Source organism: Megalobrama amblycephala, linkage group LG9 (genome assembly GCF_018812025.1).
Source record: "Megalobrama amblycephala isolate DHTTF-2021 linkage group LG9, ASM1881202v1, whole genome shotgun sequence".
NCBI classification, from domain to species: Eukaryota; Metazoa; Chordata; class Actinopteri; order Cypriniformes; family Xenocyprididae; genus Megalobrama; species Megalobrama amblycephala.
This window is the reverse complement of record NC_063052.1, coordinates 2,292,108-2,310,789: the sequence shown is the minus strand read 5'-3', so window position 1 is coordinate 2,310,789 and position 18,682 is coordinate 2,292,108. Positions and strand designations below refer to the sequence as shown.

General features: G+C 38.1%; 1 protein-coding gene across 1 annotated transcript in view; it reads left to right on the top strand.

The window, feature by feature from the left end:
• Positions 1 to 15,193, top strand: part of dtnbp1b (dystrobrevin binding protein 1b) — a 47,249-nt gene extending 32,056 nt beyond the window's left edge. The window contains 4 exon segments of the mRNA XM_048201153.1: positions 8,793 to 8,945; positions 11,897 to 12,040; positions 14,674 to 14,914; positions 14,916 to 15,193. Of these exon segments, the coding sequence (XP_048057110.1) occupies positions 8,793 to 8,945; positions 11,897 to 12,040; positions 14,674 to 14,914; positions 14,916 to 14,970 (593 nt within the window). The 3' untranslated portion in view covers positions 14,971 to 15,193.
• Positions 15,194 to 18,682: the final 3,489 nt, after the last annotated feature.

Below are 18,682 nucleotides of genomic sequence, written 5' to 3'. Positions count from 1 at the left end.
CATGTACTGTAGTTTTGTAGGCCTCTCGTTGGCAAAGTTCTCCTACTCTCACTGTGAGAGCGAAAAATGAGGCCTGTAAGATTCACTGCTGACTCCAAATGAAATGTGGTTTATTGATGTGTGAAAGAATCCAGTCAAGATATGTCCATATACTGGGCAGAAGTAGACAGGAAATCAGTACCGTGCTGGAGCTCACCTGGGAGCACTTCAATCAAACTCTCTCTGCTTCATTTATAAAACATTTTCTATCTCTGTCTGGAACCATTAGGAATGACAAGAGTAAGACCGGCAGTGAAGAATCCACTGAGCACTTTTATTCTCTCTACGAGCAAATTAAATTAGTTTTTGTCTAATCATTTTTAATCGTTTTCTCTGATCTCCATATGTCATCAATTACTGTCATTAACACCATTAAGTTCACAAATAAAGCAAAATGGAGTAGAGCAAAAAGGGTTACTAAATGCTAAATAATGTGCAAGCGCACTAAAGCATTTGTTCCATTATCCAATATTTCATCCATATTCATAATATCATTGTTTTTTGGGGAGTTGCACCACATGAACTATTATACAACCTCAACTTTACCTTATTATAACAAGGTCAAATTATCTGATATTTTAAGAGATTTATTGACCTTGACACACAGTCATGAAGGTTTTTTTTTTTTAACACACAATTTTGTTAGTTGGATGACTTTGAATTGGTGGACAAATGTTTTTCGAATATTAATAAGCAGTGGAGCAGTGTTGTTTCTAAGAAATTGAAGATTACGTCAAACTAATAAGCTTTAATAAGCTTTTCTTTTATGTTTGTTATCAGGACAGTTGTATGACTGCTTTTTTTTTTCAGAGAAGACATAAAAAGACATTAAGTTGTTGTATGTGTGAATATCTTTTAATGTATTTATTATGCAATCAGATACATCACTGTTAAATATCTACTGACAAACAGTAGTTCTAACCCTGAAATCTTAGAATCATCTCTGGTCCTGCATTGTATTATGAATAACATTCCATTATGCAATATTAGGCCTAAATCTTTGCAATTAAAATACCATAATCATATGCAGCAGTGTAAAAAGTCTGATCTTTCACAGTAGGTATGCTTTGATTTAATTTCCCCCTTGAACAGTCACACTTTCTCCCTCACTCTACCTTAACGGTGTTAATCGTAACCACTTCACACTTAAAACTCTTCACATAGTATACAAAATGGCTTGCAATCTCATGACGAGCCGTTACAGAGCTCTGAATGAGGTTAAATTAGATGGAGCATGGCATAGTAAGAGACGCAGGTGTTACCACACAAAGACTGAGTCGTGAACTAAGGCTGGTGTGAATGAATCTTTACAACAGCCCATATGGCAAACCAAGCACATCATCTTCCACTCAATAGTGCTCACTCTGCTTGAAGCAGGAGTCTCTGTTGTTTCTATGTCCCTACAATCTGTCATTGCAATTACACACAAATGAAGCCATTACAAGAGCACAAACCAAGATAGATGGAGTGTGTGTAGGGGTATCTGCGGGCAATCATTCATGTGCTCATTGCAGAATGACGCAGTCAATAAGTGGATCCAATTAATCGGCATTAAATCACACAGCCAGATGACTGCCATCAGAGTGATGACTATTAAGCACCCTTTCCTCTCTATCTCTCTCTGTGGGGATTATCTCATTACGGTCTTTAGGCCAGCACCTGCTCTCTTGTTGCCTGCGTCTCACCTCTAGGTCTTTTACCAAATTTCTTCTCTTTATATGGAAAGAAGAAATACAAATGTTTGGGCACAAGCATTGAGTACACTGAGAAACATCATGGTCTCAGATAAGGCCTAAACACACAAGAGCATCCTGCAAACTTTGGCACTGGTGAGAAGTTTGTTTGGCTTTGCTGAAAATTAAACATCCTCTTCTGAACAGTTAAGCATTCACAGCCCTGGTAAGAAAGAAGTGCGCTTAAAGCTGCAGTCCGCGATTTTTCCTCTTTGTCGCCATCTCTTGTTTGAAACCTGCAATTGCAGTCATATGCGGAACAGTTATCTGTACGTGTGTTGTGCCTCGGCACAGCTCGTCAGCGCGGATGAATCTAACGCTTGCTGTCAGTCACCACACCGGTGTGGATACTGTATTTCAGAATCACAGATTCTACGTCTTGAAAGTATGACCAATATAAGAATTTTCACTGGAAAATATAATCTGAACAATTAAGTAACATGTCTGCCACTTTTGTTCTGACCAACTGAGGAAAAAAGCATTAGGCCTACAATAAATCGAGCTGCCAATGATGATTAAATCTAACGATCACTTAGCTCGGATCATGCCAAACCGTGCAAATTATTATTACTGTTATATTGTTCTAAAATTGTTAATGTTAACAACATCAGCATTGCTATGACTATGTGTATATTAGCATTACCTGTAGATTTCAATTTCTTTAGCCACTCCACAGTCCAAAGTCTTTTGCTTTTTGAATACAGGTCACTGATGATTGTCATTTGGATCTTTCTGTATTACAATCCGCCATCAAAATGGTAAGTTTAATTATTCCAGCTGCTGTGAGTAAAGGTTATAAATGTGCCGCTACCAGCAGCATCCTCACATGATAAAACCGACTAGCCTGGACTCCTTCCTTTCTGTTTACGGACGTGACGTAATGACACACAGACGAACTGCTGCATGCTCGAATTTCCAGCGGAAATCTACCATGTTGCTCTTATTATAAAACATTATTACAAGCTTACCGTTGTGAATCGAGCTAAAATAATGAGATAGTTTTGAACACTGACTGGTTATGTACTTGCTCAAAAATTGATTTTGGATAATTTTTAACCAAAAAAAGTTACAGACTGCAGCTTTAATTGTATTGAATGTGCACTTGTTGTGTTCTTCAAGTCTTACAAGTATATATATATATATATATATATATATATATATATAAACTGTACATAATATAATATTAATTAAATAAAAGGCCACTTAAGTGTACTTAAAAAGAGTACACTTTCATGACTTTTCTTAACACACTAAAGTACTTTTAAAAAGTGTACTTTGTAATATTAAATTAAACGTTTAACTTTAAAGTACAATTTAAATAAAACAATAAGCCCCAAGAAATGTGGTTTACACAGTGAATTTATAACAACTATGGGGCGTTGTTAGGCACGACGTGGAGCTATTATAAATTCACTGTAAACCACAGCTTCACAGGGCTTATTGCTTTTATAAAACGGTTACCACACAATACAAATATTAAAGCCCAAAAATATGTATCAATGCAACTTTCATTAAGTAAAATCATTAAACTGCTTCCTTCCGCTGGAAAAAATAGTCCCCGCTCGTGAACAGCAACAGAAGTTACATTTATTATGCCATTAGATGGCGCCATGGCGGCAAAGATTGTCTTTATGAACATGGAACAAGACACAAATGACAATGCTTTGACTAGCGCTGTCAGTGTCAGCAGGGCATGGAAAAACCCATTAAATGGTAAAAGGACAAGATCACAGTGGACATTCAAACGTTTTTTTTTTATTATGAGCATAGGACTGACCTGAAGGAAAATGCTCAATTTGAATGCAGGTAATACACTATATCTCTCTCACAATAGCTACAAAATGCAACTTCAATGAACAAAATCAATAGAGAACAAACATACATGCATATTCAGTGGCGCAGCGATACTTATGTAATGCGGTCAGCTGAAAGTTTTCGGGAATTTTACAACGGATTCGAACGCGGCTTAACTAATCAGAATCCAGGGCCAGTACTATCCGTTTTATAATCGTTTTAAAGTACACTATTTTGATGTGTTCACTTACAAGCACATGTAAAGGCTACTTATAATTTTAACTGTACTCTTTTAAAAGTATTCTAAAGTGTGAAATTTTGAATAATGCACTGGTCACCTTTTTTCTATGCAATTAAAATGAATGGAAACTGAAGCTTTCTAGCTTCAAAAAGCCCATAAAAGTAGTCAGTATTACTTGTGTAATAAATTCCAAGTCTTCTGAAGCAATATGATGATTCAAATGGATCAGTCAAATTAATGAAAATCTTCAACTAAAAATAATGAATTGTTCAAGAATCAGACATCATTACTTCTCTTATGAACATGTCAAGGAGAGCTAGGGCACGTGAAGAATTTCATTAAATTATTATTTACATTTTTTTTTCCTGTTCTTCACACAAATCTTATTGTATTGCTTCGGGAGAATTTCATCATAAGAGTTATATTAACATGGAAAAGTGTCACCAGCATTGTGCAATTATTCAGAGTTTTTCCATTTATGTTCCATGGAAAAAAAGAAAGTCATGGGCTTGGTACAAAATGAGAGTGCAAGGGTGTTGTGGTACAATAGGATGATTAAATCATTTTAATTTTTGGATGGACTGTCTCTTTAAGTGTTGGCTTCATGCTATCCAAATTCAACACCTCTGCTAAACAAAGAGGTCTAAACTAACTAACAAACTATACATAATGCTCATAAGCGTTGTTCGTATAACTTAAACAAAAATATCTAGTGTATTCAAAGTTGGAAACACTGTGGTTGTGCAGCTGTGAGTTTTAATATAGGATCCAAAAGGTCTTGTGTTGATTTTGTTCAGCACCAGTGGAAGATTAAAAGCCAGTTCATACCAATAATGTTAACTATAACAATAACTATAACTATAACATATTAAAAATTATGTTATAAAAAGAGTCCAACTATAATGATAATGACACAGGGAAAATATATCATTGGGATCACTTATGCTATGTTTTTACAGAACATTACCGCAGTGCATGCTTACAGTAAAGAGAGTGCTATTGTCCGTTGGTGTGGGTAATATGCAGTTAATGTAGTTATCATTATAGTTATTTTTATAGTTAAAGTTCTTGAAATCCAATATTGAAATTCGTAATCATCCCAAGTGTTGCGATTAGATGTGCTTTGAGAACAGGAAGCTGTCTATAGAACAGCTAACCTTCTGTGACTTGAGTCTCGACTCCACTAGAACAGCTGTTCTTAACCATTAGGCAAACATACAAGGGGGACTCAAGATGATAAAATACACATAAAAAAGAAGATAGTTTCCACTCTCTTGGAAAACCTGAATATATGAGGTATAGCCTAATTTCAAAACTGTGATGTCTAGACCTGAAAAAGTTATGTACATTAAAGGTGCAGTATGTACTATTGACAGCTAGTGGCTGAAATGGGTACTGCAGTCCAAATTAGGGCTGACCGATATATCGCATGCGATTGTCACGCGCATTTCGTCAGTAAAGCGGGTTCCCTGATTACCGCTAAATCGCCATCACCTGCTTTCAAATGGAGCGCCATTTAATAGACAGAGCCGTAGTTCACTGACAAGCCACGCAATATCGTGCGATATATCGGTCAGCCCTAGTCCAAATTCAAAATATTGAAGAGTTGTTTTGCCGCTGTATTTTCCGCCAACTGGCAACCCAGGGTGTTTGAAATTCTATTGGGTAAATTGGCAGTGGGCGGGATCACACAGACCAAAACAAAAAAAGAAATTCCAAAACAGAGAGCACATTTCAAAGTAGAAAAACTAGCTGTGACATTGTTTTTCAAAGAAACAATTATGTGAACTTATGTTTTGTAAATATCTACAAACATATTATGGTATTTGTATGCTTTAGTACAGTCATAAAAAAAAATAATTACATACAGCCCCTTTAATAAAATCATGTTGAAGTATTCTCTAGCTCTGTAACATGTATTCTTCAGAACTCTGTATTTCTTAACTCAAAATTCTCTGGTCCTCTTTAAGACTCAGTATTCGTTGAAAAGAAAGTATAAGGAGGATCGGTCTCAGGTCAGTGCATCTGGACAGCAGCAGCATAGAGTGAAGCTCCTCTCAGGAGAAATAACAGTCTGAAGGAGAACTAGACTTCTAACACAAGCTGAACTGTCTTTCTGAGCAGCACTATTCTCAGACGGTACTTTGGGAGCAAAATCAGTCTGGACAGGCTGAGAACCAATATCTCATGTATCTGTACTATGCTGTCACACAAAGACTCTTTTATTACTCTTAGTCATAATAAGATTACAACATCATTTACACACAAGCATATGCACAGAGCATCATTAAATTAACTGTAATGAGGCATTACATAATACGAACTTGCATTAGTATGAGAGAATGAATGTATAATGATTATAAAATGGAAACAGGGAAGATTAATCATGTCATTCACATGCAAAATGATAAGTATGTGGTATGTAGATGCCCATGTTAAAGAAGATTGAGACAGTGAGTCCAAACAAAAACACAAGACGTGTCACTCATATTGTTTTGAATGGGAGAAAGTCATAGAGAAAGTGTAACGCGCAATATGGCGGAATAAGTCCCGCCTTTTAAATAAGAGCCAATCGCCGACTGGTAAAGTCATCGCGTCACTTCAGCGGCCGTTAGAATCACCGGTTTCTATAGAAACAGTGAGACGCGCGCCTCCGAAGAGACGCGCATTTAGGTCTGCGCATGCGCATTAGCTTGATCCAGCCTGAAAAAGAGTTTTTTTTTGGTCATGATTCGAGCATTTAGAAACTAAATTTATGAGCCGGTTGTTGTTAGATTTCATTGGTGATTTCAAATTTGAAATTTAATCGTAAGGTTGGCAAACAGTTTTGGAGAATTTGTTCCCCATTCAAAGAGATTGCAGGATGCCCAGGATGCCCGAGAGGTGTTTCAAAGATGGCCGCCGAGTGAAATGACTTGTCTTAAAGGGACTTTGGTCCAAATAGAGGAAAGTTAAGTCAGAAGTCAGTGTATTGCAGTGTGTGTGTGCTGTGAACAGACCTTTGGTTAAAGAGTGTGTGTGACGGTAAATGGAGAAAAGACATGCATGCACTGGAGCACAACTCTTTGATGAAAGACCAGAGACCAGAGCTGCTTCCCTCAGGATGACCACAGACATTAATTAATCCATAGACAGACCAAAAAACAAACAAAAAAAAAACAACACACACACACACACACACACACACACACACACACACACACACACACACACACACACACACACAGAGTCAGGTCTCTAGCCCAATAAAGGAGCCGTAGTTTTCCACATTCACTCTAGCCCACAGGGAAGCAAAAAGGGTCTGTGAAATTGATGGAAAGACAACAGAATATGAGAAATTGAGACAAAGGATAAGAGAGATATACAGACAGCTGGAATTCCTGGAATCTGGTAAATGAGTCATGAGATATTACTGGATACGTGGTTGATTCTTAAAGTTTGCTGGACTATAGAAGTGCCACTACTATAAGTCAAAAATAAATATGTAAATAAACAATTTTCAGTCTGACACTAAATGTCCATAATCAATATTTAAAATATTTTTAAAAATGTAGTTAAATATATCAATAACACAACACAGAACACACACACTCATACATTGACAATTGATTCCTCTAAATAGTTTTTTTTTAAAAGATGCTATAAAGTAAAAATGAAAGTTTTGTGCCTTTAGTTCTTGTCTATTAGCTAAGAGGCTATCTAGTATATGCTAGAGTACTGTACGTTGACAAACATTTTAGCAGACAATTTACAGTCTTTCTCTTATTGATGACTCATCTTGTGATCATAAACATGTCCGTTATTGTCGTTACTTATAGCAGTTTCTTTGTTATTTAAGGTGTATTCAGTAGTTTTTTAGCTAGGTTTTCCATGTACACCGCAATGGTGTTAGACGCAGCACTGCCCTAGTGCCACTAGTAAGTTTTAGAGAATCATCTACACAAAAATTAATTCCCTTACCTGTCTAACAAAACAGAAGCAACTTGGGCATCACTGCTCGGAAAGATTTCTGAGCAAATTTCTTGCTTTACCAGCGGAGACAGTGTAAAGCAAGATCATTTGTGTGTTTCAATGTCTAATTTTTTACCTAACAGCACTACGCAACTATCGTATCTACAGATGCGGCAGCAAATGAGCGTGAGGATTCTCTCTGATATTTAGTGAAACACAGCAGGTCATGTCATTTCAGCATGGCAAAACACATTAAGGAGGGTAATGCGTCGACCCTGTATAATTAAAAAAAAAACTTTTATAGAAAACTATTATGAGAACAGTATTCATCTCATATGAGTGTTTACACCATTCAGATGACCCTTCACAAAAACATTAATGTGTCTTAATGTGTAAATCTTTTTAAATTAGCACCAAACTCCTGAATGTACCTTTAATGTGGCATAACACATAAAAAAAAAGAAAAAAAAAAAAACAGTTTTACAGCTATTCAGTTATTATCATCATTAGACCCTTCAGCAAGAGCTACAGTATACACACGTCACAGGACTATGACGGCCAGACCCAGTTTTAGGAAATGTGGGATAGTTATGTCCTGTCAGGAGAAAACCACTTTACCTGTGAATATGCTGATCACTGATTCAGCTCAAGCAGAGCAAAGCAGAGATCTGAAAATCACTGCTGGACAGCCCTGACAACCCCCCGCTGTCCTGTCTGGACCAGTATATGCTCTTGGGAAAGCTCACTGTGTACAGTTTGTGTTTTCAGAATGTTCCCTCATGGTTGTAGCTCAGTATGAGCTGACAAATTTGTAAAGTGAAAAATTTAATCTGAACCTTTGCTTTTTTATCATTTGAAGCTATCTCTGAGAATAGTTTGACACTTTTTATGACAGTGTTGTGTGTTTAATGCAAGTCTTTTGAAATGCTAGTTTACATCCCTAAACTCAAATATCCTGCATGGGTGACTAACATTTTCAGAATATTTTAACATGTTTGTCTTATGACCTCTTTCTTCTTGTCCTCCAATCACAGCGGAGCTGGAGCATGCTCAGAGAGTACCGGAGGCGGAGCCTGTCCAGCCACAGGTAAAACTAAAGGACAGGCAAAAGTTCTTTGAAGAGGCTTTTCAGCAGGACATGGAACACTACCTGTCCACAGGATATCTACAGATTGCAGAGAGAAGAGGTGAGCTATGCCCATGCCCTCGGCTCAAACCTAAACCAGATCAAAATGTGCCAACACTAATAAAAAGAGATGCTGTTTAAAAAAAAGGGTAATGTAAATATGCTGTATCCTTATGTACAACCTAACAAACCTTTTTTTATATTCCTGGGAAATGTCTCTTTAGATGTTCTGGTACAAAAACACTCAGCTGTCATTATTACAAATAAAAGTGCCAGGTCCACAGCACCCAGCATATTCGATTGGGAAGGCTGTTCCCAGCCCTGAAGTGTTGCTTTTATCTTCTACCTGGTCAGTTTGTCTAAAATGACTCGGGAGTCAGCTGGAGAGCAGCTGAAGGGAGTTGGGTCAACAAGTCCAATGGGTAATGCTGATAAAATGGTAGATAAACTTCACTGAAGCAGCAAATGGAAGGATAGACAGCTGGGGCTAAGATCAGCCAGTGTGTCATTAAGAGGACAGGACTAGAAAAAGCCAGCACTTCATTAGGTGCGTTTGACTTCATGCAGCACTGCTCAGTCTGATCATTTTGTCCAACTTGAGACAGTGATGACACTGAGATGTATGCCATCAAAATACCACAAGGATGATTTGAAAGTCTTTGACTGGTTCAGTTGCTGCAGTTTCTCCAGAGTGGCCACACAAGATCTGATGATGATATACAGCTGTTTCATAATTGGCCAGATTTACCGATGACAACAATGACATTGGTTTCATATTCATTCTGACGGCTTCAGTTCTGCTATTGCTCACAAATCCGTGTTTTTATATAAGTAAAAACTCTTTTCATGTAATCTTAATGTTATATTGTGCCAAAATATAGATCCCACTTTATTGGTATCGAAATCATACAGGTTTATCTTGACCTTCTTGTTCATACAGGCACTGTATTAAGCAGCACATAAACCTATTGAATGAACCGTGATTCTGGTTTCTATATGTATAATTCAAACATATGTTTACCTGACAAATTTTAGATCAAATCCATTTCGTCTGCGATAAAGTATGCAAACAGTGTGTGAGCATCACTATGGAAAACAGAAAGTGATTGACTTGACGGCTCAGTTTTCAATTTCTCCCTGACTGCAAGAGGCAAATCTTACCAGCAGAAGTTGAACACACCTATTAAGAAAGCAGGTCTAAGATCAGCCATTAGGTCATTAACAAGGTGAGGCTAAAATCAGCCAGTACATCGCTAAGATGGCAGGGCGAAAGAAGGCAAGGTTAGGAGCAGAGGGGGAAAATAAAGAAGGCAGGCTGGGATCAGCCAGCGGGTTATTAAAAAAGAGGGGCAAAGATCAACCAAAGGATCATAGAGAAGGCTAAGATTGGCCAGCAGTTCATAAAGAAGGCAGGCTGATGATTGTCCATTGGGTCATTAAGAAAGAGGGACTAGGATTAGCCAGTGGGTCATAAAGGATCATCCAGCAGGTCATAGAAAACGGCAAGGACAGGGGCGCAAAACGCAGTTCCCGGAGGGCCACAGCCTTGCGAAGTTAAGTTCCAACTCTGCTCCAACACACATAAAGGTAGGAACACACCAAGCCGGCGGTCGGCCATCGGGCAGTTTTTGTTCGTCGACCGACTAAGTTTTCTCACTGTGTTCGGCACCGTCAGCTGAAGTTGGTCCTCGATGGATTTTTCGGCCGATTCGACATGTTGAATCGGCGTCTGAGCTCGTCGGTCCGTTGGGCCATCTGATCAGCTGTTCAGCTACTGCCACCTGCTGGTACAGAAAGGCATTTCATCTTACGCAGGTGCAGAACGGACGTGCTACTTGGCCGTCGGCTGTCGAGCGTCGGTTTGGTGTGTCAGGGCAACTTTGTACCCAGACGCTGCCGACGTGAGCCAACCCTGCAGTCTGCTTTCATCTCCACTAGTTCATCGGCGTCTGCTTGGTGTGTTCCTGCCTTAAGCCTGAAGGACTTGCTGGATCAGGTGCATTTAATTAGGGTTGAAGCTAAACTCTGCAGGGCTATGGCCTTCCAGGAATTGAGTTTTGCACCCCTAGGCTAGGATGAGCCCATGGTCATTAAGAAGGTGGGGTAGGATCATCCAGCAGGTCATAACGAAAGCGAGGCAAGGATAAGCCAGAGGGTTATTTAGAAGGTGGGGTTAGGATTGTCCATTAGGTCATATAGGGCTAGGATGAGGCAGTGGGTAATTAAGAAGGCAGGGCTGCGATCATCAAGCTGGTAATAAAGAAGGTGAGGCTAGGATTGGCCAGTAGGTCATTAAGAAGGCAGGGCTAGAATTAGCCATTGGGTCATAAAGAGGGCGGGTCTAATATCAGCCAGTGGGTTATTAAGAAGGAGGGGCTAAGGTCAGCCTTCGGGTCATAAAGAAAAGGCCAGTGGGTCATTAGGAAGGTGAGGCTATGGGCAGCATGGTGGAAATATATGTCAATCCTCTCTTAACCCTTTATTTTATAAAGGATATTATTTTTGGAGTATAGACTGGAACTGTGTTGAAAGAGTGTTTTGGTGGAATTCCTGTCAAAGCGTGACACTGAATGTATGCGTGTGTGCAGTTGTGTTTGTGTCTAAGTACTGTAAAAGGGGAGCTAACACGTCTCTCTCTTTGCTGTCCACCTCCCTGTGCCGCTGCGCTCTTACACAACCTTGAGGTACGAAGTTCACCGCTCTGCTTACTGATGTCACGCTCACACACGCACATGTGACGGGCATGCCTCACGCCGCAGTCTGTGTTTGTGAAGCATGTGCTAATGACATCACAGCGTCAACATGACTGCAAGGTGACGAATCCAGGACATAGCTTAGAACATAAAATGAGATCTGACATAACTAAATTTGCTGTTCTATTTGACAAGAGAACTGCAGAGATGGGAACTCCTTGCGTTAACATTCATCCTGGACTCAAATCCTTGATACATATTAATGATTGAAGTATAAGGTTGCAGTTATTGATTCTGTTGCTCTTCCTTTGGTTCACAGAGACAATAGGAAGCATGTCATCAATGGAAGTGAACGTGGACATGCTGGAGCAAATGGATCTAATGGATATGTCTGACCACGAGGCGTTGGATGTCTTTCTCAACTCTGGTGGCGAGGACAACAGTGTGGCCTCACCGATGCTGGGTATACACATACATAGTGATATATCAAAATCATCAATCTTTATATTTACTCACTCTGTCGGTGTGTTCGTTCTGCACTCTAAAATATAATTAGCTGAGATTACTTAGAAAACCTGTAAAAACTCATTGCCTCAAATTTAGCAAGTAAATTAGCTCACCATTTTTGAGTTGATAAAACATACTACACTAGTAGAGGTAACTAGAGGTACTTAAAAAAAACAAGTTTTGCTAACTCAATTTTACAAGTTGAGTACTTAGTTCAGTCAACTTAAAGATTTTAGTACACTGAACTCAAAACCATTTCCTTAACAAGCTTGTTCACATTACTAGACAAATATGTCAAAACTGAATGTCTTACATTTCTTAGAGATGTTTTACTCAAAGTTGTAAGTTGTTAATACAGAGACATAGTGTCAGGACAACAATGGACCTTGCATTTATTTGTATTTATTAAATTGCAAATTCTGTTCAAATACTTTATCTATTTAAAATTGACTGAATTACTTAAAAAATAAATAAAACTAAAAACATAAATTTAACTAATTAGCTAATAATAAACATCACTGCAACACAGTTATTGCCTTTAAATAAAGCAATAAAGCAACATGCAGCATCAGTGTTTTTTGGTCTTCTCCTGGACCGAAGCACAGGTTATACTCTACAGCACAATGGTAAACTCACAAAACTCAACAGAAACCATTTAAATCCCAACAGGAGAACATAACATTAAACACTAACAGATCTCTCAAAATCTCAGCAGAGGATGATTAAACGACCCAAAAACAGCATTACCAGCTTCACTTATTACAAACCAGTTTGACTTTCAACCTTTGAGTAAAACATACTTGAGAAATTTAAGGCAATATTTTAATCATTTAAGGCATATTTGTCTAGTAATGTAAACAAGCTTCTTAAGAAAACTAATTTGTTTGCTTGTTCAGTGTACTTAAATCTTTAAGTTGTCTGAACAATGTACTCAACTTGTAGAACTGAGTTACCAATACTCAAGTTTTGCTAAATTTGAGGCAATCAGTTTCCACAAGTAAACTTAACTAATTACATTTTACAATGTGACTTTTGTTTTCAAGTGGAGCCTGATTGAGTTCTATAGATCTAAACCACTTTTAGCTAATAACGTCCTTTCTTTATGTTTAAAGAACTCTTTAGCTTTACAAATGCTGAGATGCCATTAAATTAGTGCTGACATTTACCACTGGCATCAGCAGAACAAGCTGAGATGATGTCTGTGCTGTTTGATTGCATCCAGAGAAGAACAAACAGGTTTTACAATTATCACTAATTACACTGAGCTGCACTGAAAGCCAAGTTCTCTGGATTATAACAGGCAACATAAAGTCACTGCACTACCTCACTGTCTACCATTTATGCAGCTGCCTACAAAGGCAGAATCTTACCTTAAACTGGAACCTGATAGTGACACATTTTGACACAAGTTTTAAAGTTGCAATGAAGCAGAATTAGCAACATTTTTTTTTTTCAGTATAGTTGTATTGTACATTGTAATTACTGTAATTACTAAATGATCAACTTAGGCTTACGATGCTTTTGGGAAACGCTGCCCTGGACGATGACGAGAGAAGTCTTTGTTCTTATGCATTTCTATGTCAACACTATTGAAGTAATTTGTGTAATCAATAGTCAAATTTATCTTTCATTGATTTTGAACTGCTAAAATTCCAGGGGCGAACTGCAGTCAAGCCATTAGGAATCCACGTAATTGGGAATTTCGAGTGAGGCACGCGTAATTTGAAAATTTCCCCACATGGTTTACACATTAGATTAAAGTCTGTTGAACTTTTAACATGCAAATTTACCAGGTTTACTTGTATAAAGCTACTTGGTTTTGCAGTGACCACTGAGTAAGTGTGCTTCATGCATCGCTACACTAACGACAATGGACAATGGACCTACTTTTGCGCACAAGAGTTCTCTAAAGTTGCATTTCCACCGCAGGATCTAGGAACTTTGGGGTGGTACTCGTTGTGTTTCAAATGCAGGAACCAGGGTCTAAATGAAGGTCCGGGTAAAAAATTCCCCCTCTGAAAGTACCTGCTTGCTAGGTAGTACTTTTTAAAGTTCTGGAACTTTTGGGGGTGGGACTTTGGGCGCTGAACATGCTGATTGGTTGAGTTCACACAGCACTTTAGATTGGTTGACTCCACGCAGCATTTTATTTCAACCATCATTTTTTTAAAAGTCTGTAGCAGTGTGTAGAGTAAGAGTTTGGTGGACTGATGATGAGGTTCAGGCTTTATTAAGTTTATATGTGGAAGACGAAATCCAGCGGGAACTGGAAAGTTGCACATAGTCCTACATCACTGGATTACCGTCATTCACGGTAATTTAGACCACTCTAGAAACACAGCTAGCAATAGGTCTGGGGGGAAAAAGTGCCTAGGAAGAAAGGACAAGTTTCAGGTAATTTTGGTGGAAACGCGGCTTAATGTGACTGCGCTGTTACAATGGACAAAGTGGTAGGCAGCTTACAAGTTTTTGGAACAGATCTCCTGTCTCCCAGAATCCTGAATGTTGTCTGACAAATGTCTCATTTTTAAAGAGAAATTTGCATTCCTAATCCCTTTTGTTCTTCCTGTCTAAATGATTCTCTCTCAGGTCCAGATGTGGAGTCTTTCACCTCTGAGATCACTCTTCAGGTGCCCACACAGGCGGACCTGAGACACAAGCTGGCATCGCTGTCCTCCACCTGTACGGACTCAGCCAGCCAAGACACGGAGGCAGGGGAAGAGGAGGAGTACAACGATGATGATGAAGATGATGAGAGGGGACAAGCGGCCAACCGGGGCTCTCTGCTTGTCCAGCCAGATCAGGAAGAGGTTGAGGAGGATGCCAGGTTAGAAAAGAGAACAAAACCAGCCAATCAAGAACTGTGAGAGCAGCAGCTCATCCTGAAAACACAGAGGATGAATGACAGACTGTAAGCGGAAGTGATGTAATTAGCGGTGTGCTATGCATTTGCGTCAAAAGGAAGAGTATGCATTTGTGTTTTATGAAACCCTTTTGGTTTTTGTAAAGAAATTCTTTGTCGTGTGCTGTGCAGTATAAACCCGATCCTGTGCCTGCCCTCACAAATCAATAAATACCTTTTATTCTGTTGGACGTTCACTGCATTTAACTGTTTGCCCCTCTGTGCCATTGTTGTCAGTCACAGCAATATAGAAAAGACACACTACTAATCTAATTACATGTTTTCACTCTATAAACTAGTTTGATCAATTTGGTTTCTATATGTGAATCCAGATCTGGAGTATTTCCACCTTTTTAAAATGGCTTTAGATCAACAAATGTTCAAAAATGTATTCAAAACTGTTGTGTATTTTATGAGGTACATGTCTATCTCATGTATAAAATCAATAATGCTTTAGAGGCCTCGGGCTCACCAGAGTATGACTATCATTATTTTGCTGAAAACATCAAAATGTTATTATTCCATTTCTGCTCATGAGTCTATGGCAGCCTATAAAACCTTATAGTAAAAAGTTTGATTTGGCACACTGATAGAGGACAGTCTGAGTCTCTATCTCAATCCCTCTAGCACCACCAGCTGCCCAAAGTTGCACTCACATTTATGCTAATAACTTTCGAACCGTAAGAGCAATCGATAACAAAATTCTTATTTCCGTCATGAAATTTTTTTTGCCATTTTGAATTTCCCGAAAACTCTACTTTTTCTAACTCTTCCTAGGGCGTTGCTCTGATTTTCATGAAAACTGAACAAGATCATCTTTGGACTATGCCAACAAAAAGTTATGAAATTGAAGTCGATTTGTCAAACCGTTTTCAAATAATGCGCAAACAAATTTTAAGTAGCGTTCGTAAAAATAGACATAAGGCTATACCTCTGTAACGCTTTATCGTATTCAGACCAAACTTGGTACATGTCATCACAAGTATTATCTGAGGTGACATGCTGTGTTTCTACGCAGTGCCACCTAGTGGTCCGGAGATAAGAAAAATGGCCATTTTTGCTTGTAACTCCTGAACAGTTTGCCAAAAAAATCAAAATACGAAACCATAACATTAGTCTCATTAGATTCAGGTCGGCATGCTGAATTGAATGATATCCAATTTTCCCAGCCAATCAACTTGAATTCCATAACTTTTTGCCAGCATGGTCTGAAGATGATGTTGTTCAATTTTGGTGAAAATAGACAAACTGTCTAGGACGAGTTCGAAAAAGTATTTTTTTCAAAATGGCCATTTTGAATTTTGTTTTAAAATGCTGTATTTTATTAATGCATTAGCGCATCATTACGTAACTCAGTTTGGAGCCTGAGAAGTTTCAAGCCAGTGCCACCTAGTAGTTTTCACAGGAGTCATCTCCTTAGACTCCTGAATCCTTGCCGTGTCCTACGATACCAAACATGCTAGGTTTTGCCTTATGGTTTGTGCAACGTGGTTATTTAATGTTAAAACAACTTTCACCAATATCTTTGGAACTGTTTGTCCGATCGAGACGAAAGCACTGTAGGAAATTCAGAAACATAGGACGTTGGCTATTCATTAATGGCCAAATGTTAAAATATTGATACGAAGTAGAGAAAAAATGCAAACAAAGTTGTCCATGAGTAGGGTGGCCAGACGTCCAGTTTTACCCAGGACAGTCCCATATTTCAGCTCTATTTTTAGTGTCCTGACTTAAGAAAAAATCATGTTTTGTCCCGTATTTCATCTTTCCTAAAATTTCGTTACAACTGGGTGATCATAGAACGAATAGTAGCAGTAGTAGTAGTGTTCTATCACGCAAAAACAATCCAATCAATTCGTCTTAGAACAAAATCACCATCCAGTCACAGTTCGTTATTGATTAGTGAAGGCGGGATAAGCGTCATCGAGCTGAATGACAAAGACCAGAAGCGCTCTCTTTCCTTGCACGCTATCCCAGTTCTCTCAGACAGCGCTCGATCAGTTCTCCTTGCACCTGAATTGTCAAATGCACAAATGTGCAGTATCGCACGTAAATATAGTCGGTTATGGCTCAAGTGGACGTAGGTGGGTGAAAACAGGATATGTGTCAGTATATTACATCCATGGATTCGGTCTTAAAGGGACAGTAGCCTAATTAAATATTTGTCATTAATGTTAATAAAACAACAAAATATTTTATTTTATTAACAAATATATACATGGTAAATACGCCTACTGTATCTGAAAAACAAGTTTAATTAATTTGTATCTCTATTGTATTTTTTGAAATTTTTATCATGGTCATATTGCCCACCTCTTGCTCACCTGTCCTGTATTCCACCATGAGAAATCTGGTCACCCTATCCATGAGTCTTTTTTTTATGTTCCCATAGATATGTCTATAACTCCAAAACAAAATGAGATATTTTCACCAAATTAGACACATGTATTGGCTCACTCTGAGGACACATAAAAAATGGTGGGATTGTGTCTCTTGGTGGCACTATAATAGAACAAAACAATACAGTATTATATATAAAATGCTATACTTTACGAATACATTGGTGTACCATTACGGAAGTCTGTATGTGCCATCAGCACCATGCCCTGAAGGTACTCAAAAGGTTGAGAGAGCGCCACCTTGTGGTCAAATGTTATAATGAAGTTTTAAAAAATGCTGATAGCTTTTGATTAATTTAACCTATTGTCATGAGACAGATTCCTTGAGTCACGCCGAGATCATAGATACCAATGTTGCCATAGTTGGCCAAGCTTGCTGTCCACCATTTTGATTTTCTTTAAAAACCTACTTTTTTTAACTCCTCCTAGACCATTAGTCCAATTTTCACCAAATTTGAGTCAGATCACCTTCAGACCATGCCGGCAAAAAGTTATAGATTTCATGTCGATATGGGGGGGGGGGGGGGGGGGACGTTACAAAAAAAAACGCCCTGATAATTACTGCTTGCTGCTATATTTATTATTATTACCACACTACTAATAGTATTAAATACTTTTTTTTAAATAATTGAATATTTTAAAGATGTTTTAATGACAGGTATTATTTTTATAAATTATTTTTATATATAATAACATTGATTGTTATTTCTAAATTCATTTTTAAATGTGGTTAATCAGTAACAATTTTATTAGAAATATATATATACAATTAACACATTCCCCTTTAAACCAGTATGGAGGTCAGTAATGAAGACACAGGCTGACAGTGAACTGTCCATGAGTTTTTATTAAACCTTAAGTACAAATTGAAAAAGTAAAAAACAAAACAAAACAAACAAAAACAAAATAAAACTGGCAATAAAACCAACATGAAATCTTTCCTCAAGAGAGGAATAGCTGAGACGCAGTGCTAATAAATTAACTCGCCTGACTGAGCAAATCTCTCATATTGTAGAAAAATGAACCAAAAACAGCAAAATATTCTGAGTAAAATACATTGTAAGGCCATAAAAACTTGACAACCGCCGTTTTTTTTTGTTGAAAACACCCGACTTGGTTTTCATTTAAATACTCCTAAAACAGTTCAGTCTTCTGTTAAGGACAACAACCAACAAACTGGATTATAGTTTTTTTTTTTTTTCCTTGACAGTCACCACTGGCAAGCTCAGTGCAACATGAGTAGCTACTACATGGTTGAATTTTCAGTAATGAAAATGTAAAAACTTTTTTGTGAAAG